Raw genomic sequence first — 24,204 nt, forward strand, 5'->3', positions numbered from 1 at the left:
GCCAGAGTCTCACACGAGTGAGTTTATTTCCAGTTCAAAGGATGTTCCAGGTGCACGGCCTGACTTCGCTCAACCCTTTTCTTCCCCCTCACCTGCTCAGAGCAGTGTGGTTCAGCAAGGACTCATCATTCACCAAAAGCCACCACTACTTCAGTCCGAAGCTCAGTGTCACTTGGAAGCAATACAAAGAACAAGAAACCCTACCTGCACACGGGGTTACCTGGTTATGTTCACAGGATATGCAGTATATATTGACACTTTTTGAAGTATAGCAGCACCAGTTATATTTGATAACTATAAACACTTTATTTTTACAGTATATAAAAATACAGGAACAAGATATTATACATAAAAATATAAAGTTAAAAATAAGATTGAGAAGATCTCTGCTTAAGAGGGAAGACAAACAGGATCATACTGTGCAAGCCCCAGACTTCAGAAAATAAAATTATTCTGGCAGTTTAAGTGGTGGCATACTCAATCCAAACAGGACAGATGCTGCTTACCACTGCCAGAGACGTGCCAAGGGATACACTTCCAGCACAGGGGACTCTCCTCTTGCAGCTTCCAACATCCTTGCAAGTTAAGTTTCATTTTATGTTTAAGGAAAGTAAAGTACTCTTTCATGATCCCCTCAGCATATTTATGCTAAGGAAGCCAAGAGCCCACCTGTCCAGCACACGAGCTGCGATCCCACCTGAGGGGCTCAGAGTCACATAACCCAGTGAGTCTGCAGCACACTTCTGCACAAATACAACTGGAAGCTGGCTGTGACTGGCTGGGGAGCTAGCAACTATGACTAAAGGGACACAAAACAAGGTCAGTGAAAGCAAGCTCATGAAATCCCTGAATTTTCACAGGTTCCTCAAAGAAAAAAAAAAAAAAAAAAAGCAGCCAGTATTGTTTTCCAAGGTACTGGCTGTTTCAGTATGTTGCTGTCTTTAAGGAAGGGCACCACGGAACTGCAGCAGTCAACAGTACAAGAATCATCTCCCTCCTCTTTACTTCTGCTTCTCCAGTTTCATTTTCCACAGCCAAAACATCTAAGTTTGCTTGCAGGTAAAGCAGAGAAAAGAGAAAGGAAAGGAAATGGGGGCAAAGTAGTAAGGAATTAAGTGCAAATTATATGCTCATGGGGGAAAAAAAAACCCACCTACACACAAAAGATAAAGGTTCTCTGTAGGTTTTCCCAGCCTGTTCTCTCCGTGGCCACAAAACAAGGTCTGCCCTCATTAGGGAATAACTTCCAACTAACCCTAGAACTTCACAAGAACATGGGAGTGTGTTCCTTATAGCAGCGAACTTGCTTTCACACTGAGTATCAGCAACACTAGCGAGATGCCAATATCGCCACCTTTTCATCACCCAGTAATCACAGCAGGACTCCACAAGAAAGTGCAGTGGGAGTCTCAGGTCTTCAAGTTCCTCTTAGTTCCTTGAATCCTAGAAGAGATCTGCAAGTCCCTGTGCCATACTAACACTGGAAAATAAGCAGCAAGACATGCTGGAGACAGTCCAAGAATTACTGCTGTGCTGAGACAGCTTGCAGAGTTTGACTGAAGAAAACTGACCAAAGAAGAAATAAGGGCAGGCCTAAAGAGAAAGATGGAGCAAGAACAAATTGCTCCAGGCATCAGCCCATCCCAGCTCCTGCCTACTGCCAGAAATCTGCTGTAGTGGTTCATGTCTCCTATACACACCACGTGCAAGACAGCAGTCTGGGGCCAAGCAGTCACGTAGGGTTAATCAGCAGCATGTTTGGAAAGCCTCTCTGTGGCAAGTGAAGGGGACCACTCTCACTGCCACTTGTAGATCTTCACCGTCTTCTCAGTCAGAGTAGCCAGGAGGTGGGTTTGGTTCACTTCCAAGGGGCAGATATCCAGCACAGGCAGGTCAGCCTGCAGCTTCTGCAGCAAGGAGCCGCTTCCAGCATCCCATAGCTGTGGGACAGACAAGATCAAAGACTGCAGGATTCTCCCCTCCCATCCAGAACAGAACTTCCTCTCTTGAGAGAAAAAAAAAAAAAATTTTCCTCCACTTACTTATAGGTCCCTTTCTCTACTTTCACACCCTGCTGGGATGGTCTTTTAACAGACTTGCAGCACGATGTCACCCCGACTGCCTTCTCCTCTGAGCCTGACACGTGAGCTCTCATGCAGCCCGTTGTCCATCCTCTGCAGCTGAGCTGCTTTTTCATATGAAGGGCAACCCTTCTTATCTTCCCCATCACTGCCAAAGCACATGCATCCATCCCTCACGGCACTTACCACTTCAGCTATCCCACCAAGCCTGTTAGAGCACTTACAGTGCCCAACTGTCTTCCTCTGGTGGACAACAGGGGCTCACTGCCTACATTCTTTTCGATGGATGTGGACCACAGGCTTTAGCTAATACCAAGCACCCCACGCTATCAGAAAGTTACACCTACTGTAGCAAGTACAACATACCAACCTGCACAAGGTAATGTGAGTGACAATTCCCAACAAAACACACCAATGCTGCAACTGATAAGGCTTCTCTCTTAAGAATTGCAATAAACCCCTCCACCACACTGAAAGGAGGGAGACATACCAGGGCAGAATTGGATGCCTCATTACCGGCACACACAAAGACGCTGCCATCCTCCTCCGGACTCTGAAAAATGGCATTCTTGGTCAGCAACTTGCAGGTGGGCCCAGCACTCAAAGTCTGAACCAGGTTAGAAGAACACACCACATCTTCAGAGGCCTCTGTCAGCGGGCTGCAAGTCAGTTCCATCACGGCACAATGCACACATGGGTTATTTTTACCTATGTGGCAGGAAAAAAAAAACACAACAAAAAAGGTAAACATTGGAAAATTTAATTGCAGACAAGCTTGAACTGTAGGAATACAGGCAACACAGGACAAGGAGCAATGGACAGAAACTGCAACACAGGAATTTCCACCTACGTATGTGAAAGAACTTCTTTACTGCGAGTGTGACAGAGCACTGGGCCAGGTTGCCCAGACAGGCTGTGGGGTCTCCTTCTACGGAGACATTCAAAACCCGCCTGACATGACTCTGTGCAGCCTGCTCTAGGAGAGCTGCTTCAGCAGGGGCTGGACTAGGTGGTCTCCAGAGGTCCCTTCCAGCCCTGACCGTGCTGTGATTCTGTGAACACCCCCTGCAGCTGCCTGCTTTTGCCCTCACCCAACTCCTATCTACATGCAGACACTCATTGCTCTGGCTAGGGCAGGGACTACATTTCTGCTGTGCCCTCAGCAAAGCCAGTGTTGAACTCTGCAATCAGCAGCCCAGAGCAGCAATGAAGAGCGCATTGCGGATGCGCGCCGTTACATACTAGGCCTGTATGTTGCAAGGCAGTGCCGTGTGGTGATCTCTGTTTGAATGTCGATGCATCCCCCAGGTTCCAGTGGCAGGTGATGAGGCCGGTAGGTGTTGCCAGCTTTCCGTTCCCAAAAGCAGGCTCCTTCCAAGCTCCCGGCTAATATTCCACCACAAGGCAGCGATGCTGAGGCCATCCGGGGCAGATAGGACAGCGATACCATAGGGCATCTGAAAGTGTGATTACCAAGAGTCAGGGCTGCCAGCTGCAGCTGTACTGGTGTTCTGAAGCCTCACTGCTTCAGAGCTTCAGTCTCTCCAACCACACTGCAAAAAAAGGGCCTAAGCAGGCTAAAAATGGTCCTTCCAGCAAGGAACTCCAATGGGTTTGTCAAGAATAAATGAAATTCAACTTAACTGCTGAACCTTATGTTTCAAAGAAGCAGACAGCACACATCAGGTGCGTGTAAATCAGCATTTGATTCCCCCCAAGTAGAAAAGATGGAAGTACCAGCATCTCACACCTCTTTGTAATTTGTCCTTTCCAAACTAAATATTAAATTCTGCTCCAAAACAACGTCAGTTCTCCTGCTTGGGTTGCACTGGTAGGTCCATTTCTGACCACTGTACACCTTAAAAAGATGCAGGTGCCAAGCACTCATACTAAGTTATACAAATACCACACAACCTTATGAGAGACTTCTCACATCTGTGCTACATTTGAATTCTTGAACAAGAGATTCACATAAAACAATTTAAACTATTACAATTGCTGTGTGGTTTATGGAAGAAGCTATGTTTAGCTTAATATATATTAGTGAAGTTGACAGGAATGAAAAATCCTTATGCCATACCTGGACTTCTGAGGGACTAGTTCCTGGACATGAGAGTTTGTGTCTCTCAAATCATATACCATGATAGAGCCATTGACCAAGCCAGCGTAGATGTAGTTTGTATCATCGAGACACCAGCAGCAGCTCCAGACAGGACGGCCAGTATTGTATGTCTGCACCACAGTATTTGTTGCCAAGCTGCAGGGGAAAAGTAAAGTGTTGGCCCATTGCGCAAGCATCTACTGATGAGAAAATAGCATAATTAAAGTAAGCATATCTAGCTTTTTCAAGTCTTTAGACAGAAATTCAAGTCTCTTTAGACTGAATTCTGAATTAACTCCTCCTTTACTCCAGACATGAAACTGGAAAATCTAAACAGAAATCACTTGGATATTATCAAATGATACATAATTCTTCCATGCCAGTGCTTCTTTTTCCAGATCGATCTTTGAAGACTGGGAAAGGAAGTCTCCGAGCATGGTCTCAGCTGCCTTACTGGCACAAGAAAGCCAAGTTACTTTTCTGGAAAAAATTAGGAGACATGACTCTAGTGTAATCCTGTCACATTGCATATTCCAGAGATCACAGGGGCTCGTCTCTTCGGATTACATCTCTCATTAATTATTGCCCTCTTTTTGCACAAGAGGAACAGTGCTTATGCCTCAAAAGAACCAGATTTAAGCAAGAGCAAGGCAGCGAGGGAGGTAAAGACAACTAAAAGCACGTTTATAGTGTTAATTCTTTAGAAACGATTTGTAGACAGAAGAATAGGGAAGTACATAGAGGGGTGCAACCCAGAAGAGCAGGTGAAGCTGGTGTCTGATTAGGATGTATTTACAAAGAGCAGTGTTGTCAATATAGGCTTAGCACATGGAGAACAGTGTAAGACAGAAGACAGCACATATCATCATAACTCCGGATAACCTTTACAACACATGAGTTTCTCCCTGGGGAAGATGATCATGCTCAGAAATCCAGAGAAGCAAGTATTTGCTCCCAGGTAAACATAAGGGGAACAATTGCAAAGACAAACCTGGCTGGGGAAACGGAGTTTAGTATCAGAACAGTGACTGGTTTAAAACAACAGGAAAAAAACCTCCACAAAACAACCCGACCACAAAGTCATGGTGCTGTTTTAAAAACTTGCAAGCCAGAACAGGAGATTTAGGGACATCTTGGATTAATTCCTTTTGGTAGGATGACTATGAAGTCAGTAACAAGGGAAGAAAGATGACTAAAGGGGGACTTTTCTTTCAGGGGGCGTCTAAAAGAAGTATGAAGATGCTGCTGAAGCAAGCATGTAACTCCAAGACCTTCTGGGATCAAGCACAAAAGAGGATCACAAGTTCCAACGCAGCCAACCAGGCAGTGAGAGGCAGACATGGGAGTTAAGTATGGAGCAGATACTGTGATGAGAAGCCACTCCCCAGATTAAACCTTGAAATGGTATCAGCTGCATTGGTTAAGAAGTCTGACATGCTGAATTTAGCATCAGACAGTTTTGTTTACTTTTAGCTAGCCTAGCAAACATTTCAACACAGTAACAGGAAAACAACATTCTTTACATTTTTGGTGTAGGATTAAGTTCTCTTCATTTCTTCACTGGTGGGAAAGAACTGGGACTAATCAGCTGTATAACAGACACAAATGCTGCCTAACCCTACACTAACTGACAGAAAGATGTGCATAAAGATGTTCATGTAACTCAGTAAGAATCAATCGACTAACAAGCAGCTTAAGCTTAAGACTGAAAAGCAGCAGAGCAGCAAGAAAAGCATACTCATAGGCTGTAAATTCTAACAGGCCTGGAGACATTTTTTTCAGCTTCTGCATAATTAGTCTCCAATCTGCTAGCCCTAGAGAACCTGTGTTCCTCTAGTACATGCTCAACAATGCCGTTTACACATTTCATGTCCCAGATGAACTCCAGGCTCTGCAAGTTTAAAATGGGAGAAGCCAACACTAATGCAGGGAAGAAAGTGCCCAAACTAACCATGCCTTGTTTCTGGTTTATGCCATACAAGTCCCCATGCTTCACACTTCCCTGCAGTAACAGAAAACCAAGTGGACAGTAAATTTCACATCTATACATTATGTTACATTTGTTCTCAACGTAACTTGGCCAATCCATGCTGAATTACTGTTTTTCCACCAAGTTCTCCATGGGAAAAGTATCACAGACAGGTAGCTCTGTAACACCTCCACCTAAACGACCTGAAAGCATGAACAAGTCTTCCCCTCTGTTAATTCCCACACACAGGAAGAGTATGCAGACCTGATCTCATCTTAACAACACCTTTTGGAAAGCAGAACAGCAAGTGCTGCAAGACATCTCTATTAAGACGGAACAAAATCCAATCCAGTCTCTTGCAGAACTCTACTGGGACAGGTTGTTCACCCCAGCAGGACTCACCTGGTAAGTTTGAGAGTGTTGTCCAGAGCAGCAGAGAGCAGCAAGCCATCTGCTCTATTGCCAAAAGCCAGTCCCCGAATCTGTTTAGTATGGATGGGGATGTACTGACTGCTCTTCAGGTTGGCCACACTCATCATCTTAACACCACAACCTGTCACAGAAGAACAAAGCAGGTTATCGCAAAGTGGCATACGTGTAAAACTAGCAGTTCTCTGCCACAACTACAATGTCTGCACTGAAGCCTGTGGTGGGACGAACGTGTAAGAGTCACTTGCTGTTCTGGAAAAGAACTGCCACAAATCATTCCTTAGTTCAAATGGCACAGGGCTAAATCCTTAAGGATCCCAGCCAGCAAGAGGAAATTCAATATCAGTGTTAACAATTCTTGTTACAAAAGCCTGCTGCTCTTTAGCCAGTTTCTTCAAAGATACTCTTGCCTAGATAAAAGCACACAGTAGGATTACATGGCTATTTAAGAGAACAAGCGTCACTGCAAAGAATGGTTACAGGTGAACTTAACCTGTGTTCTACAAGAGTCACCACAAATCTTCCATTCAGAGACTCATCGCCTGGCCCCAGAAAGCCAGAAAAATAAGGTCAGTTGAATGCAGAAAACAATTTCGTTACGCCTATATAAGGCATATTAATCTCAAAACCATTTACCAAATAAAGTAAGCTTCATCATTCAGAAAGCATTGAAGTACTTTGCTAATAAACTCTCTCAGACTTCTAATGCTACAACTATTTCGCTGCAAAAGCAAGCTGGCACTGGTCCAGATGTCAGGTCACTTGCTCCTGGCCATAACAGCCAAACAAACCCAGGACTGCCCGTGACTTCTTGGCTTCCTATTTCCTCACTGGGAAACAGTGCTCCTAGCATTCATATTAAAAATTCATTGCTTTTGGTTTTTCTTTTAAAGAGTATTGACAAATCAGCTGCATGTGGAGAGATCCACCTACAGTTTGGGGATTTCTCACTCAGGCACTGGAAGCTTCTCTGCAGGCCCTAGTGCACTAGCCCCTTGTTGCTTCAGAAGGCCCACCTTTGCAAGGAGTACCGGACATGCCTTTTACCTTCCTGTGGATGTGGCGCTTCAGCAGAAGAGCCAGAGACCCTCTGCTAGGATTCTGCCGTAGAAGCAATGAGGGAAACTAGCTACCTCACTAGACAGCAGCTCCCAATGCAGGGGCCAGATGAACTACAGGAAGTCTTATGAGTATTCCCAGTTGACAAGGCACATGCAAAGGTCAAAGAGAAAAGCAGAAGCAGGTAGAAAACACATTCAGCTTTCACCTTTGAACCCCCAAATCTTGACTTGCTTAATTACCAGGAATAAAAGTAGACTGGGGAGAAGGCTGTGATACCACAAGACAACTCAGCGAGTCACAGTATGCCATTACTCGACAGTTCCCAGTCTGAGACACCACAAAAACCTTTTCCAAGTGGTACTTGCGCTGGCTCTGGCTGGAGGGCAGGCTGCTGGGGAGGCAGATGCAGGAGCTGCCAGGTTGCTGAGAAGCACTCACATTGTGCTGGGTTACCAAAGCCTTCAGCTCCTGCAAAGAAAAGAAAAAAAAAAACCACCAGAGAGCTTCAATGTGTTGCTGGCAATGAAACCTTCTGTCCTATCTGCTCCAGATGATCCATCTGTGCTTGTTCTTAGACAAAGAGAGAAAATATGGTCCTATCTCCACACTGTTCCTGAAATGCTGGATTTCCAAGTCCACTATGACAGCAAGCAACAAAAGCATTCAAATGCTATGCATGTTCTGGCAGAACATACTCACAGTCTGTTATTGTATGTATTAGACCCTGTGAAAGAGAGGACTCTTGGGCAACACATAAAAGCCAGTAACAATTATTACCAGATCAATGCTGTTTAGAAGAGAACAAACTGCCAAGTATTACATGCAGCTAAACCACAAGAGAAAGTCAATTAAAACCCATTTTCCAGAATTTCCAGAATACCCTATAAAAAAATAAAAGCCCAAGTTTCAACATAAAGGGCGTTGCAGGAAACAAGTCAGTCTAATGAAGATGACCTTGTTCTTTTCTTGTAAACCCTGGGCAGCAAATTCCAGGAACGACACAACTCTCAAGAGCTCCAGCCCTGTTTTCCGCCACCTCCTCCCACCTTTTCCTCCACCTCCACTGATGAATGCTCAAGGATGCTCAGCAGAGACATGACCAAGGACAGCTTCCATCAGCAACAAGGTATTCCTAGATTTCCTCTTTCCACAGAGATCCTCAGGGTGAGCTGGGCTGGGTATGCCAGCAGTAGCAGTGGTATATTATGAGTCAACCAAAAATGCCCCCCAAAAAGGCATTTTAACCAGCTTGTTGTAATCCAAGGTCAAAACCAGACAGTACAGAACCCCAGGGATATTAGAGGGAACATATATATTAAGGAAATTGCTACTTGTTTTCTGTTGTCCAAGCAACATAGATTATGCCTCAGATAGCATGTAATTTTTAAACAATTAAGGGCCACAAGAGTGATGTTACGAATATATTAGTAGACTGCAAGCTAGCTTCAATATTGAAGCAGCCACTACCACTTAACTCACATCTAAGCAAAGGCAGCAGTCCTCAAAGAGGCAAGATCAAAGATCAAGCTCTACATTCATAGTTATCATCAAGACCTATAACTTTTGGAAACTGCCTGAGAGGAGAGCAATTCTGATATTTTACAGAGGTCTGATCTGTTTTGCATCAAGTGCATTGCAAATTCCCCAAGGCAATAAAAAACATAAATACAAAAATAAAAACTGAAGACTCAAGATGATCCCATCAGAACAAAAAGGCAAAAGAAAAACAACCTGGGAAGATGTAGTGTGGGGGTGCTACGATGCTTATGATGGAAGCTATAGCTTTGGGCTTAGAGTAAGAAGTCAGTGAAAACACAGGTAACTTGGAAGAAAGTGACTTTTAATCAAAAATTTAATAAACTCATTATTTCTAAGTGGCAGGAGGATACCACCACCGATTATCAGAATACATTAAAATTATTTGTTGCTCTGGGGAGTTTACAAACCTCTCCTTGTCACCTGCACTCAACTTTTACACCAGTTATTAAAAAAGTAAATGTATTCGAAAAGGTAATGCAATCCTACACCTTCTGTTAAGCAGCTCTGCAGGGTTTTCCCGATGCCCAGTGTTACCCAAGGGCCTCGAGGGCACATGCATCTCCCCGCACCCACTATGACCACCTCCTAGATGTCAGCTTGCCATTGCAGAGATGAACAGTCACACAGGTTGGGGAAAGGAGAGGATCCACAGCAGAAGCCTTCCTGAGCAGTATGCGTAAGAAGTAGAAGAGCACAATGAACAGGAAGACCACTAGCTACAACAAATTCAGAACAGTTTTCTTTTGGGTATTAGGTTACAGTCTTAATAGCTGATATGAAGCTTTAAAGACTGACAGCCATCTGATAACTGCCTCCCTCTCTGGCTGCGCTCCCACAGACCTCTCACAGAAGCCATACCTGCTATTTTGCACTACACGGCCCCAGCCTTGCATTTAATAGAGATAATCACGTGGCTGTACAACCGCAAGCTGCGGTGCAGCACTCCAGGCATTCTACCTTCCTTTGGTTCAGGTTCAAATTCAGTCCAAGGGACACCGAGTATTTTTAATCTGCTTCACTACAAGTAACAACTGAATGAAATACTGGCTTTTACCTCTTTAGATCTTCCCTAGGGATCCACTGGAGGGGGACACAAAGATCAAAAAGATCAAAGATTTTTATGCAATAAAACCATTAGCCTAAACTTTTTCTAAGTGTATTAGGTTCAAAAATTTTTATTCACATTTTGCCATCCAATTCCTTTTCGATGCTCTGAAAATCCTATTAGAAAAGCTTTTCCAATACATCAAGCAATATAAACCAATTTCTGCAAGGCTCACAATGACACTTGCATTCTTCTCCACAGCAGTGTGCTATCTCCTGTCATCACCCTGCCAGTCCTCCCTTCACTGCTCCATACACAGAGCTACTGTTTCCCACTCACAAAAAATCAATCTCCTACCCACTCCATCAGTGGTATTCATGCCAGAAGCCAGAGATGGTTTGCTTATTGTTAGATAACTTTCACTGAAAATTTTGGCAGATTCAAGAGTACGGCAGCAGCTCACATCTGATCCTCAACTTCTTTGTGCTCGCAAAGGAAAAAAAACTTCAGGCAAAAGGCTGGCTTCAGTAGCACTGCTTCCAAAACGCAAGCCTGACCCTGCCGTGCAGCATACAGCTCAGCACAGCACACACTGCAGGCTTACGTACAGAAACAACACTGCTGACAGATTTCTTCCAGAGTTTTAGTTTGCCACCTACCCTCTCTCCCCTCAACTCCCAAGTTCCTTTCCTCATACATTTTCATGTAGCTAAAGACTTAAAAAAACCATCACTTTTCTAGCCTCATCTTAAACATTTGAATAACAAAGTACAATGGACAACAGCAGAGAAAAACGTGTACAAACCTAAAAAAAGTTCACAACTTGTGACATGACTGCTGCTGAGGCACAGCTTTCAAGCACATTAGGAACAAAAAAAAAAAAAAAAAATCACCTCACACAATGACTTCTGGGGGGAAACCAATGGCGTTTGCTCTCCATAAGGCTTCAGACGCCAAGGCTTGTATGCAACCACTGAACATCACAACTACAACTGAACCTTGCCGTATCAAACGTCCCTTTGAGCATAGGGAGATTTCGCGCATTTCTTTTGAAATCCCACAGCACTTGGTTTTCTATGTTGACTTACAGCTTTGTATGCCAGTTAAACATGTTTTCTTGTGCCAGCAGTAGCCTTGCTTGCTGAAAGGAGCAGGGCAACAGACTCAAGATTTAACAAGGCAAGTTCTGATTGGGGGGGGGGGAGAAAAAAAAAAAAGGCTTCTCAATGAGGATAGTCAAACAGTGGGATGTCCAGAGAGGATGTGTGATCTGCTCTCATACACTCAACACCTGGCATGACAGTGCCCTCAGCAACCCAGCCCAATGCTGAAGTGAACCAGCTTGCGTTGGGCTCGAAAACTGCAGGGTCCCTTCCAACCTCAACAATTCTATGCAAGTAGTTGCTTACTAAATAACCTCTCATAAGAGAAGGAACTCGTTAGGCATATGCTCAAAATCTAATCAAACAACTTAGAGATTTATTCCACACTTCCTGCTGATTTTTCTGCTCCCCAGCAAATTGTTTTACTTTCAGTTTATTCATAGTATAAACAAGCACCTTAAAATTGCTTCCAGCATTCACATTAACCACTATAGGACAGTGATGAATGCAGTATAAATACTGAAACAGAGCTTAAAGAACACAGGGTGCTTAATCTTTATAACATGCAACTTCAATTCCATTAGACTGGACACTCTATCATTTAACACCAAAAGAACTGCAAAGGGACATTACAGACCTGCAGTTTTATCTTATTCACATTTTTCTTGAACCAAACTTTAAAGTGGACCCATTTTCTTATTAGCTCTGATAAGCTTACAGCTTCATGCAGGAATTTAAGCAAACAATTTATAAAAGACTTATCTTACATCACACAGGAAGACTTCAGCAAAGAGGATGTTGCTTAATGTACAGACATGAATAGCCGAGGCTATAAAAAAATCCAGAAGTAGAGAAGAGTACAAAATTAAGTGAGTTACTAGACAGCAAGAGATTAGATAGCTTCTACTTCACACAAAAGAAAAAAAAAGCAGCAAACTGGCTATGAAACAGACTGCTGGAAAACCTAGCAGTAGTGGAACATGCCAGATAATTCAGTTGGAAGCACCAGTAGAGTCCACCATTCATAGGAATTCTGCAAAAGCAGCTGTGATGGGTTACAACATATCACAGTACTGCATAAGCCAGACAGGAAGCAGACGATTAGCAATCAGTCATTTATTTTCAGTAATTTGTATTCTAAGGGGACAGAGGTGCCTGTTAGCAGCTGTTCAGCCCATGCATATAGCCTACCCCGCTGACAGGCCAGGTCTCATGGGACCAGAAGGTGCTCAAGTAGAATGCTGACTGACCTTCACAAAAAACAATAGTGGGGGATTGTTGTTTTCTTTGTTTTTTTGCAAGCAGTCATACCGCTTCATAAACCACTTCTCAAAGACTCTTGACTAACTAGTGATAATCAGTACCATCACACATTTACTAGAGCAATTTTCAAAGCTTATTTCGATGCACCTAAGAGAAAACTTAAGGCCTCGAGTTTGATGCTGTATTATCAGGCCTTTACAGGCACCACAAAACCCAAGGAGCAGCCTCCAATATAATCAGCCAAAAGACACCCTTTACTGCGAAGCTGTGCTTCCAACTTTGATGAAGTCTTAGAAGAACGCAAAAAAAAGATTGGTGTTAGATAGTACACGTGAGTACGCCAGCATGGGATGTTCAGGTGAATCCTGATGATTCACCAATTGCGTTTACTAAATCTTGCTGCTTATTAAAACTGGAAGCCTGCCTTCTCAGTCCCCTAAGGGAACGTACAAAAGACAGGCTGAAGAGAAAGGGAATCCTCTGTGTATTGGTAGCATGAGGCTCACCTGAACTTGCTTGCGGAGTTTGCTGCATTCGTCGGTCAAAACCTGCAACTGGAGACGGCTCTGTGCAGATTCCAGCTCTGCCTGTCTCCGCAACATTTGCTCCTTTGCTAAAGAACTAGAGAAACAAGAGAAAAGCAATCCTTAGGACTAGGTATCATCTAGGATGCTTCTCTGGGCTGTCAACTCCTATCCTCAGGCTTCATTCCAAAACAAGTTCTGTTCAGGCAAATTCAAAAGTAACAGAAAATCTGGTACCACACTCATCCAGTACATTCACCTCAAGATGTTCTCAGTTATACAACTGTAGTGCATGACTCACTCAACTATTGTTCCATAGAAACAGCAGCCTTTCTTCTCACCCTCTGCAAATGTACTAATTTAGTAGACTGAAAGAGAAATCAGTTTGGTTTTTTCCTACAGAAACAGTTTAGCAAATTCTCTACCACCAATGTCCACACAATATACCATGTCAGTAATACAGCAAGTCATAACACAGCAAGATCTTCACACGTGTTTCTACTACCAGTAACTAATTGTGTGTTTCAGGAAAAGATAGCTGTACCAGAAACAGACAGATACAGATAAATTCTCTGTGAATGCCCATATAGAAGCCATACTTGCTACCTCACCTTAAGCCTAAAAAGCGCATAAACACCATTTAATAGCAGCAGTTTTGGTAACATACTTCCATTTCTCTCTCATAGAGGCTTTGCACATGAAAGAATAGTTAAAGAGGAAGAAAAAAATACCAGTATTCCTTAAAATTATCTGTACATTTGGTCTATAATGTTGACCACTGCATTCTGCACTTCAAAAGCTACAGTATTCCAGTCGTTTCACTAGTTCCTGTGCAGGGAGACCCCAGCTTGCCTAAGAACCTTCTAAATGTACAGACCTAGCTTTGCACGTTGACCAAGCACAGAATTCTGTCATTTCCCTACAGCTTCTGCACGATTTTTTCCTTCCTGCAGAAGAAACAGGTGAAATGCTCTATTTAACCACCGCAAAGACATTCTTTATATAAGTACCCAGAGCCTGAAGGCTGGCTCTTTTGAATGTGAAAAACAAAGCCCATGATCTTATACCCAATAACAAGGCTATGTGCAAACAATATTGATGCATGCACCAGTGTTCACATTTGTCCTCCACTGGTGACTGTGTGCCACGAAGCAGCCGCTGCCAGCTACTTCCCTGGACTGAGGCAGTCATTGGTGTCTGCCTCCCAACAAAAACAGGGGGCAGAGGAGGTTAGGGCAAGTGGGGAATGGCTGCAGCAAGATTCTGAGACACAAGCAGCAGTTAGACAACTACCTCTCTGTGACAGGTAAGATTTAAACACCGAAATGCTTTCTGTGCTTTTGAAAAAAACGTCTTATTTATCATTTGTTTTGCAACGTCAATCCAGTAAAAGAAGTGTGACCCTTCTAAAGGTACAGTTCAAACACCATCAGGCAGGGGCAATCTGGACAGAAGAGATATTTTTCCCTTCGTGACAGTTTCTCCTCAATAATTTCTGATCAGTAATTACCAGGACAGTGAGGTTTCTGTTGAAAGACTAGCAGTCTAGTTAGAGATATGTGAAGACCCCAATTAAATTCTATTCACTACAAGATTCAGGAGAACCCAGATATCTGCAGCCTTCTAATTTCAGGATAGTAACTGTGACAGCATCTTACTGAACAGAAATTAATCCCCATTTTCATACCTGCTTTTCCTTTTTTCAGTAAGTCTACATTTTAAACTTGGAGGGGGGAAGCAGAGTCATAGTAATGCTTGCTGACCTTTTGTAAGTAAAGCTACATGAAGAGTTTGACAAAGCAAGATGGAAAGCGATTCATGCGAGAGGTTACTCCGTTTAATGCATGCAGAAAAGACAGCAGAAAAGGTCAGCTATTCAAGACCCTTGCATTTTAACTATGCCTCGCTTTTCTCATTTAATGATGAATTAGCAATAAACAGCTTTTTGGCAACAACTCTGCATGTTCTCCATGATGACATTTCAGGATACAGCACAAGAGAGTTTTTTCTATTTCAGTGCCGCAAAGCACAAACTCAAGAATTCTGTTCCAAAAGAAAATTCTCCTGGGTAAGACACATGCAATACGGCAAGGCCTTGGTTTGTTAAGCCTGCCATACTCCTGATAATCTCCAAGGGAATGCACAAATTGCTTTAGACAATACAGGAAATTAAAGCATGAAGTAGAAGCTAGACTGCAGCTTTCAGTAGCATGCAGTCAGTGAGGCCGTATCTTCACATGGAGACTCCATACCTTTTCATGCGTTCCTGCTCACTCGTATCCAGCGCTTTCAAATTGCAAGCATACAGGATCACAATGTCAGAACGTTTTGCCTTCTTATTGCACTGAAAGAAAAGACAAGTTCAGTTCATCTATGAGAATTTAACCAATGCATCTCTACACGTTGCTAGGTACTGTTTTGAAAAATTGTTAAAGCAATTTTTAATTTCTTGAAGCATCAGCAACGCAGCCCGGTCAGCTAAGTTCCAGGGACAAAAAAACCCAACAACCACCAGACAAAGGAGGGCAAAAAGATCTAAAAACAAAACACTAGCCCAACTTCTGTTTTGAAAAGATTAATACGGGCTGCCCAACAGACAAGGATTTAGAAATCCCTGAGTATTCTCCCAACTGTTATTTATCTACTATACTCCTTTAATCAAATCCCATAGGCCCAAATCCATAAAAGCATTCCAGTGTCAGTAGGAAACACCGACATCTCACCGATTTCAACGATACACAGGGATATATTTCAATAACTTCGTGCACCCGGCTATGACCACTTTGTACTTTAGGTTCATCTTAAAAATAAGAGATAATACTTCCCCCTGAGTTGAGACTTGGAAGAAACGATACCATCTGGAAGCTCACTGCTTCGCTAATACACTTTGCGGATCAGAAGAGAGGCAGTGAATACTCAGCTCTAGTAACCTCTGCTGAACACTAAATTACTATGTGCGCTTAAAATGCAGGCTTCTCTATTATTTAGTAGCGTGAAGATATCATGAGCAACAGTTTCAGATCAGATAAACCCTCTCCCTTCATAAAGGGCTGCCTTGCAGAGCAGTAAGTGGCTAAGACAGCCCTCCTGGCAGCCGGCAGCTGTCACTGGCCCAAGCAAGAACGCTGCAATTTCACAGCAACTTGCACTCAAGCCACTTAGTATACAGAGCACCACGCACAGCAACTCTGTGCTATTCAATCAGAGGACGCCCAGTTGCAGAAGGACAGCGACTGAGAATGAAGGGAGGATGATTTAGCTGCAACGTTCTCACCAGACCAAGTTCTCCCACAAAGTTTTCAGTAATTACATCACCAGAAGAAAAAGAGGAAGCAAGCACCCCTTATGTGTATTTAGGATTCAAGAAGAAAGCAGTCACAGAATTCCAAAAAGTAAAGATGCCTGGAAGGCCTCTGAGAATTCTGTCTGGGGCCAGAGTAGGTGAAGAAAAGCTTACACAGTATTGACAGTGTTAAAAATAAGGTTTGGGCCTTTGCTATGGCAACAGTGATTCTTTAGGTTTCATCAGAGTGCACGTCAACAGGAAGTTTCTTGCTGAGAGGAGGGAATCCTGCACAAAGTCAAGCAAGACCATGAAGGTTCTCAAAATGACAAAGCCAAAGAAATCCTGAGCTTCCAGCCACCGAGTCAGAAAGCAGCAGAACTGAACCCTATTTACCAGGTACTCGTTGCCCTATTTTTTTGTCAACATTGCTTTCTGGAGAAAAGGAATAAGGAATGGAAACACATCACAGAAGCACAGACCTAATTGAAAGGGATCAGTATTACCCATGCAAACAAAGCTGAAAAGAGCACCTTAAAGAGCAGATCTATCATCACAAATGGACATTAAAGGATGCAACTTGTTTCTCAGTTTACTCTCTGCAAGGTACCTTAAACAACCTGATCTGCTTAAAGCCTGCAAAAGCAGATGCAGTTCAAAACAGAAGATTAACCAGCTGAAAACAGTTCTCAAACATTGATTTCTTGTCCAATAACGTACTCTTTACGCTTAGTTAATTGATTCTAGGAATCTGTCTGCCATTGCTACACTCTGGGACCACAGTGCAGTGTTCTGAAACCACTTATACAGGTTTAACACTTGAACTCTCCAACTTCTGTGTCTGCTACTCAAAAATACTTCAGGAAGAAAATCCAAGTCAGAATTCCCCCTTTAAAGTAGTGCTAGTTGTTCCTGGCCTAGCTACATCACAATAATGGTGATTTTTGTTATTTCTGACAGCAGACAAAGGTGGACTCTTCACGCAGCAAGCGGTTAGAGCAGTTACGGTGACCACACCTGCAGCAGAAGTTACCCAACAGCAAGCCCCTTCCAGCGCACATAAAGATCCATGTTACCTGGGGGCATTTCCCTGCCTGTCCCTTCAGCCACCTTTCAATGCACGTGTAACCAAACAGGTGTCCGCACCGCAGCGCTGAGAGACGGTGGTTCCCGGTGTTGGTCCACTGCTCAAAGCAGATAGTACAGGTATCCCCTTCCTCCTCGTCTCGTGGCGCAACACAAACTGGTGGCTCCAGTTTCTTTACTGGAGTCCTCTAGGATTAAAAATTAAGAAAAAACACACAACACTTTTTTTTAGACAAAGGCACCATTTATCCTATTTAATCTGTCTCCAAAAGCATTTAGGTCACCTTACCTGCTTTTCCTGGACCTCAGCCTCTTCATCTTCATTACTTCCACGTTCTGCAGAAGCTTGAGACAAAGCTTGAGGCAGCTCTGCCTGGATCAGACTGGAAACTAAAGAAAGCATTGCTTAAATAAACTGATATATAACAGGAGTAAAAAGGAGTTCTTCTTGACCTGAAATCACCAAGGCATAAGGTAAGCAGCACAACTGCACAGGTAACATACAAAGCTTCAGATCAGTGCCCTGGATAAGGCAGGTCAGGCAGTCTGTGTGTAAGCCCTTCTATTCGTCAACAGTATTGCTGAAGAATTTTATGTTTTCTTTTATAAAAAGCAGCAGAATTTCAGTGAAAAAGACAAACGTTAACTGGATTTTCTAACCTGCTCGAAACAAACACATCTGCATACAGGTCTACATTTATGCTGATATAAGGTTACACCCCTGCGTTGTTATGCCCAGAGAAAGACAAACAACCAACATGCAGAAGTTATTTTGCCAAGGGATCTAAGCATGCATATTTCATATGCCAAGAAAGCATTTACCGTATGCTATCTTTCTGTTCACCCCGACTTAAGTGGTTTTCCAGCTGGTTGTTGTCCGAACTAGCAATTCTGTTGGGCCATATGTTTTTGTGGTGGGCCTCTGTTCGCCCTTCTGTTGAAGCATGGGCACACAGAAAAGCTAAATTTGTATTACCACCACCAGCATACTATAAAAGGAGCAGATATCATTGTGTCCCCAATATCTCCTCACAAAACGACAGCGCCGTTAGTCACATTTAGTATTCAAGGCAGATAACCCTGGCCAATGTCAATGAAGATTTCAGCCTCTAAGGTTCTGGGCTGAAGAGGAACCAGTGGCTTTATATAAGCAAAAAAGGCAAAGGGAATTCCAGAAAACCCAACAGAGAGCATATGTTCACACAATATTAGACAGCACTTAACAGCTTGAGCTCCTGTCACGTGTAAGACTAGCTCAGAGCAAGCCAATTCATCTGTTCAAAAGACACCTCATAGATGTACCCTCAAAAAAAGGTGTCATGGTGGGCTGGCCAATCAATAACAAAACTAAGGGCAGACTGTGAAACATAAGGACATTCCTTAGAGACTGAAGTAAAATAACCTAATCTTGTTCTCATATTCTCTGGGCATCAATAACATTGACAAATTGTTAACCTGCTAGTCACTCTTACATAAACTGCTTGCGTTCATCGCAATGTCACTGAAGTGCATGGCAGCCTGTGAACTAGATAAAGGATGGCGAGCCAGAAAAAGCACAGGAAAGACGCCAACCAAGAAGCCCACTGTCCTAAGCTCCATCTCCTCAGTTAAGTGTCACAAGGAGTTGCAGGAATGAAAAGAAAACCTCTGAACCAAAGCAGACTGAAATCCCAAATAACTAAAAAAATACTGAAAGCACTGCTGATCTCCAAGGTGCAACTTGATGACTTCAGTAATGCTCCTTGACAATATACAACTGCAGAAGCATGGTAATAATTTCTGAACTTGAAGTTACTCTGTATATTTCCGGGATTATTTATAAGTAGCAGCCTGCAAATAGCAAAAAGATTGTATTTAACATTACAGTAGCAATCACCTATTGCCACTACTGCTCTTAGGAACTGCTTGCTGGAAAGCCTTGTGGTAGCAATCAGCTCCCAACAGCTGTGGCATAATCATCTCTTAACACTATCTGTTGTGAAGCTTGAAAGGGTTTCCCCACTGAGTTTTGAAACAGCAAGATGAGTTTCTGCAATCTGTCGCTACACAGCTCAACCACAGCACAAACCTCCTGAGCTCGCTGCTGGAGGCATCTCCTGGGCTGATGGTAACAGTGGTGCTGCAGCCTCCACCGCTTCCTCTTCCTCCTCAGAAGTGCTGCTGTCGGAGTCGCTCAGTTCTACTGTTTCATCAGAGCTGTGTTCCTGGTTGTCTCTCATGATAGGCAAGGGCTCCAGGCGCAGAACTTGTCCTGTAGCTGGCTCCTGGGTCCTGCTGACTTGAAAGTAGCGGTCCAATGCTGCCCTGAGTCCGGGAAAACAAGAAATAAAAGCCAGTTATTACAGGTAAGCTAAAGACTTGGCACGTTTCTCCACACTTGTTTGCAGTAAAATTGCTAGGCTCTGACAGCCATAGGAAGGTAGCAAAGTTATCAAGACAGACTTTCTCTAGTAGCAGGGCAATCCCATACAATGGCCCGTTTTATGAACCACCAGCAGTACCACACAGCAACACTTCATTTTGCTCAGCTCAAAGAAAATCTCTTTCTGGTTACGATACTGCTTTCTTTTGGGGTGGGGTGGGACTGGAGAGAAGAAAAGCAAAGTATTGTTCACCAATAGCCTAAGGAACTCCTTATCGGTACCTTCAGTCCTCAAGCCTGGTTCCCATAGCCATTGGTAACTTTAGATGCATGAGGCTTGTGTTCGAGTCTCATTCCATTGACTACTTGGTGCCTGGGTTTTCTGCTTTCCCTCTTCTTTTCTACTGGAACTTCATCCCTGGATAGAAACATCCTCCCCTCTCCCCCCATTCAGTTCAGCTATCTTAATTATCCCTCAGATTCAAAAGAGAAGCTTTTCAGCTTGCCTTCTAGCTTTGAGAACTACAGTGACCTTCAGGTGCAATCCAAGGGCAAACAGTACAGTTATGTTTAACCATCTGGGAGGAGAGGAGTTCTTGGTCTCACTGAATTTAAACGCAATGCTCCAGTTAATTATAATTTCGCCCTCAGCATTTACAAAAGCTACAAAGATGAGACAAAAAAACAAACCAACCAGAAACAGAGATGTCTTTCCAGCTGGAGAGCATTCCTACTCTGAATCACCCTTTAAACCCATCACAAATGTATTAAACACAGAGTATTTTTTTCTTTGCCTGGAGGTAACAAAAAAAACCTACAGAAAAATACTAGTTTGCATGTTTGCAAAAGTTTCTGCAGCAAATGTCACCAGAAAATTTAATCAGGCAGTCCCCAAATCAATGGTGAAATGCAAAACAGAGCACAAGCTCCACTGAGCTAAATCCTGGCTGGAACTGCTGAGAGTCAGCACTGCTGAAGGAAGCACCGACAGGAATCTGGCAGAACAGAGGGAATGGTGGGCGCAGAAGCTCTGCAAGCAAGATGGGAAGTGTAGAAGGACACAGGAGTCAACACTACCACTGCCAACACAAGAAACAGGGGGATTCACTTAACAGGAGCAAAGATCCTATGAGAAGAGATCAGAAAGCACAGTGCTATTGCTGAGCTTAAAAGGTATGTGAGGGGCTCAGAATCTGGTCACCAGCACACACCCGGACTGAGCCGGGCTCTATAAGCCAGGAAGCAAGGCGGATTTAAACTGATGCCAGACCTGATAACAGTTCAGACCCAATTTAATTTCTGCTTTACCTGGCACTGACTGTCCTCTGGGAACCACCAATCCTCTGCTGCCTGTTAACTCTTCTCACTCGCGGATACTGCGGCACCCACAGCAGCTCATGCAGATCAAGTACCCCTAGCTGCCTTCGCAGCCTGCCCCGAGGCGCAGCAGGACTCGGCTGCGGGTCAGGCTCAGCAGCTGCCGCCCTTGTGCCACCATTCGCTGTGACAACAGCGTCATCAGCAGGAAGAACCGTACTGCTGCCACCTCCCTCACCAAGCACCGGAGCGCTGGACGAAGGTGCTGCGGGAGCAGAGGGCTCTGTGGGAAGCGTCCTGAGGTTCTCCACAGGGTAACCAGCCACAGGTTGCAGATCAACTTGCATCTCTTCTTGAGCCATTTCTGCAAAGAGTTGAAGAAAACCAGTATTTATTTGCAAGCATGCACACGACTTCAAGCCAGACTGTAGCAAGCATCGGATGCAGCTGTCAGCTACTACAAAAGCCTTTATTTCAGACTCAAGAAAAAATTTATCCTCTTGCAGCAGAGCTAAACCACCTCAAGTCGATACCCGTACATGCGCTGGCACAGCACAGCAGCACCCTCCCAGAGGTCCGGGCTTGAAGTCTTTGGCTCAACAGCAGCTAGCACAAAGGTACATCGCAAAGCTGACTTAAGTAAGCCTTTGGATGAACGTGGGAAGTTAAGGATTTCTTGCTGGCATCATATACTTGCCAGTAAATTCACATGGATCTTGGAGAACAGAATTTGGAAATATTTGAGAGATTCTCCACTGCACAAACACCCACAAATACAGACACAAGCAGCTCTACAATGCAGTCCTTTGTTTCACTGCTCTCAGGAGGTGAGTTTATTTTCAAGTTTCTTTGAATAACATTCCGTTATGGCAACGGATGACATCGACCCTCACCCACAGCTCACTTAACAGGCCTTTCAGGTGCTTTATATTCACCAACACTGTGCAAACCCAGAAAGGGTTATCATAGCAGAACGCACAACTGAGACGTTACAGGTAGCAAGTTGCCTACAGCATCAGCATTTGTTATTCCATATCAGCCTGAGACTAGATAAACATGAAACTTGCAGTAAAGCCTCATATATATTATTTAGGGATGGCTACCCTACAAACACCTCTGGGATAAAAGGCTTCTGGTTACCTCCTAAACAGAAGGGCTACCTTAGGTTTTGAAGAAAACCAGAGGAGACAACAGTCTGTGCATTGCTAATTATTATGCTGCTGTCGGCCACCAAATTAGAGCGCTTTAATCACTGTGTTCTACAGGCAGTCTTACAACACAAAAAAGTTGAATATTATTTCATTAATTGAATAAATAGATGCACAACAAAAAACCAAACCAAATAACAACAACAAAAAAAAGTCCTTTTTTGCAGGAGGTGTGTGAATTAAAGCCTGCAAGCTGCTGAAGGTCATTCACATTCTCAAAAAATACCTAGGCAATCATAAACCTGAAAGGCCTTGGGAATTGCAGACCTTTAGTGCTACTTAAGAGTCCGAAGCACACACCAAAATTTATTAGGCTAGGCACTGTGCAAACAGGGCAAAGGCTGCTTTTAGTACAAAGAATAACTAGAAAAATCTACACAAGAATTACTAGAGGGGGATGTAATAATAGCCAAATATTTTTATAGACCTTTTAAGACATTCTGACTTATGAATTGCTCTGTAATTCTTATCCTAATGCCCAATTCCTTCGAAGTTTGGCCAAAAATAGATGTGAAATGCCACCTCCCCCAGGAACAGGCAAGGTATGAAGCTGTCAGTGATCAGGTGCTGCTGCTACAGTGCTGAATTCACAGTCGTGATAAAAGTTGCCGTGTAGAACAGACCCTTCAATTTCCCCATAAATTGTGAGACTTAAACCAAGTGTATACATCCACCCCAGCACGGATTAAAATGCTGCGTATGTCTTAATAAAACAAAATTGTAAAGAGCTGTTAACACAGACGTTTTCACCACTCAGCCTCAGAGGCTTTGAGGGGGGGCAAGGCCGGGGCGTCCAGCCAGCCAGTGCCCGCGGCGCCCCCCGCAGTGCCGGCAGTGCCCCCCGAACCGGGGATCACCGGGGGCAGCGCCCGCGGGGCCGGGCAGCGCCACGGGAGTCCCCGGGCACCGACCCGGAGGCCGAAGCAGAAGCCCCGGGCGCTGCCCAGGCCCCTCCGGCCCCCCCCAGTCACTGCGCGGCACCTGCTTCACCGTAACCCAAAATAAACGGCCAAGGCCTCACAGCTCGGCACAAGCGGGTTTACTCGCGGCTCTCCCGTGTCTTAAATAACAACCGACCACACAAGCGGCGCGGAGCGGGGCGGCCTCTCCCCCGCCAGCCCGAGCGCCCGGGCCCGCCATCGCACAGGCCGCCGGAATGGGCCGAGCCGTGGCAGGACCCGCGTTCCATCCCCGGCCGCCGGGGTCCAGCCGCGCCTGCGGGGCTCTGGGACGCCGGGCCGGGGGAGGCGGCCTAGGGGACGGGGACCGGGGCCGGGACCCTTCGCTCACCTGCCAGTAGGCACAACCGTCCTGCTCCAGCACCGCGCCACCACGTCTGTGCCCGCTTCTATTGGGCAACCAGCGTCCTGACCCGCCTTTCTTATTGGCCAACCACTCTGTCCGTCTCCCCGACGGAAGGGCGGGTGAAGGCTCACAGGCAGGGTCTGCTCTGATTGGCCAGAGTGCCGTAGGGCGGGCACGGCTGATTGGGTGGAGAGAACGCAGGCGCTGCAGGGGGTGGGGCGAGCGCCGGGATGTGAGTTTCCATTGGGGGAGCCGCCGCAGGGGCGAAAAGAGCGGGAGCCCCAGCGGATTCAAACTGGGGCCGAGGTGGGCGGGGCCCTACCATGGCGGCGGGGCCCTACCATGGCGGCGGGGCCCTACCATGGCGGCGGGGCCCTACCATGGCGGCGGGGCCCTACCATGGCGGCGGGGCCTGCAGGGCCCCGAGGGAGCGTTGAGGGAGCCCGGCCCCAGCAGCCCGCGGGCAGCGGCAGGCCTGAGGGGACGCTGGCCGTGTCCCGTCCCTCTTGATCCCCCTAGCAACCGGG

The 24,204-nt window shown here is 44.8% G+C and overlaps 1 protein-coding gene across 3 annotated transcripts; it reads right to left on the reverse strand.

Annotated features, from left to right (window-relative positions):
- Positions 1-919: 919 nt before the first annotated feature.
- Positions 920-24,008, reverse strand: RFWD3 (ring finger and WD repeat domain 3). 3 transcript variants are annotated; one of them, XM_055726723.1, is made up of 12 exons: positions 21,156-23,398; positions 19,554-19,789; positions 17,775-17,875; positions 17,476-17,673; positions 15,369-15,460; positions 13,099-13,213; positions 7,882-8,110; positions 6,554-6,704; positions 4,162-4,338; positions 3,324-3,538; positions 2,572-2,789; positions 920-1,940 (listed from the first exon to the last, which is right to left on the reverse strand). In XM_055726723.1, the coding sequence occupies exons 1-12, from the start codon at positions 21,524-21,526 to the stop codon at positions 1,797-1,799; spliced, it is 2,247 nt and encodes a 748-aa protein (XP_055582698.1). In that variant the 5' UTR covers positions 21,527-23,398; the 3' UTR covers positions 920-1,796. The 3 variants fall into 3 exon arrangements, with proteins under 3 accessions (XP_055582698.1, XP_055582696.1, XP_055582695.1); XM_055726721.1 differs by adding an exon at positions 23,663-24,008 and having other exon boundaries at positions 1,801-2,789; positions 21,156-21,528; XM_055726720.1 differs by having other exon boundaries at positions 1,801-2,789; positions 21,156-23,402.
- Between the last annotated feature and the right edge of the window lie 196 nt (positions 24,009-24,204).

This window comes from Falco cherrug, chromosome 14 (assembly GCF_023634085.1).
Source record: "Falco cherrug isolate bFalChe1 chromosome 14, bFalChe1.pri, whole genome shotgun sequence".
NCBI lineage: Eukaryota > Metazoa > Chordata > Aves > Falconiformes > Falconidae > Falco > Falco cherrug.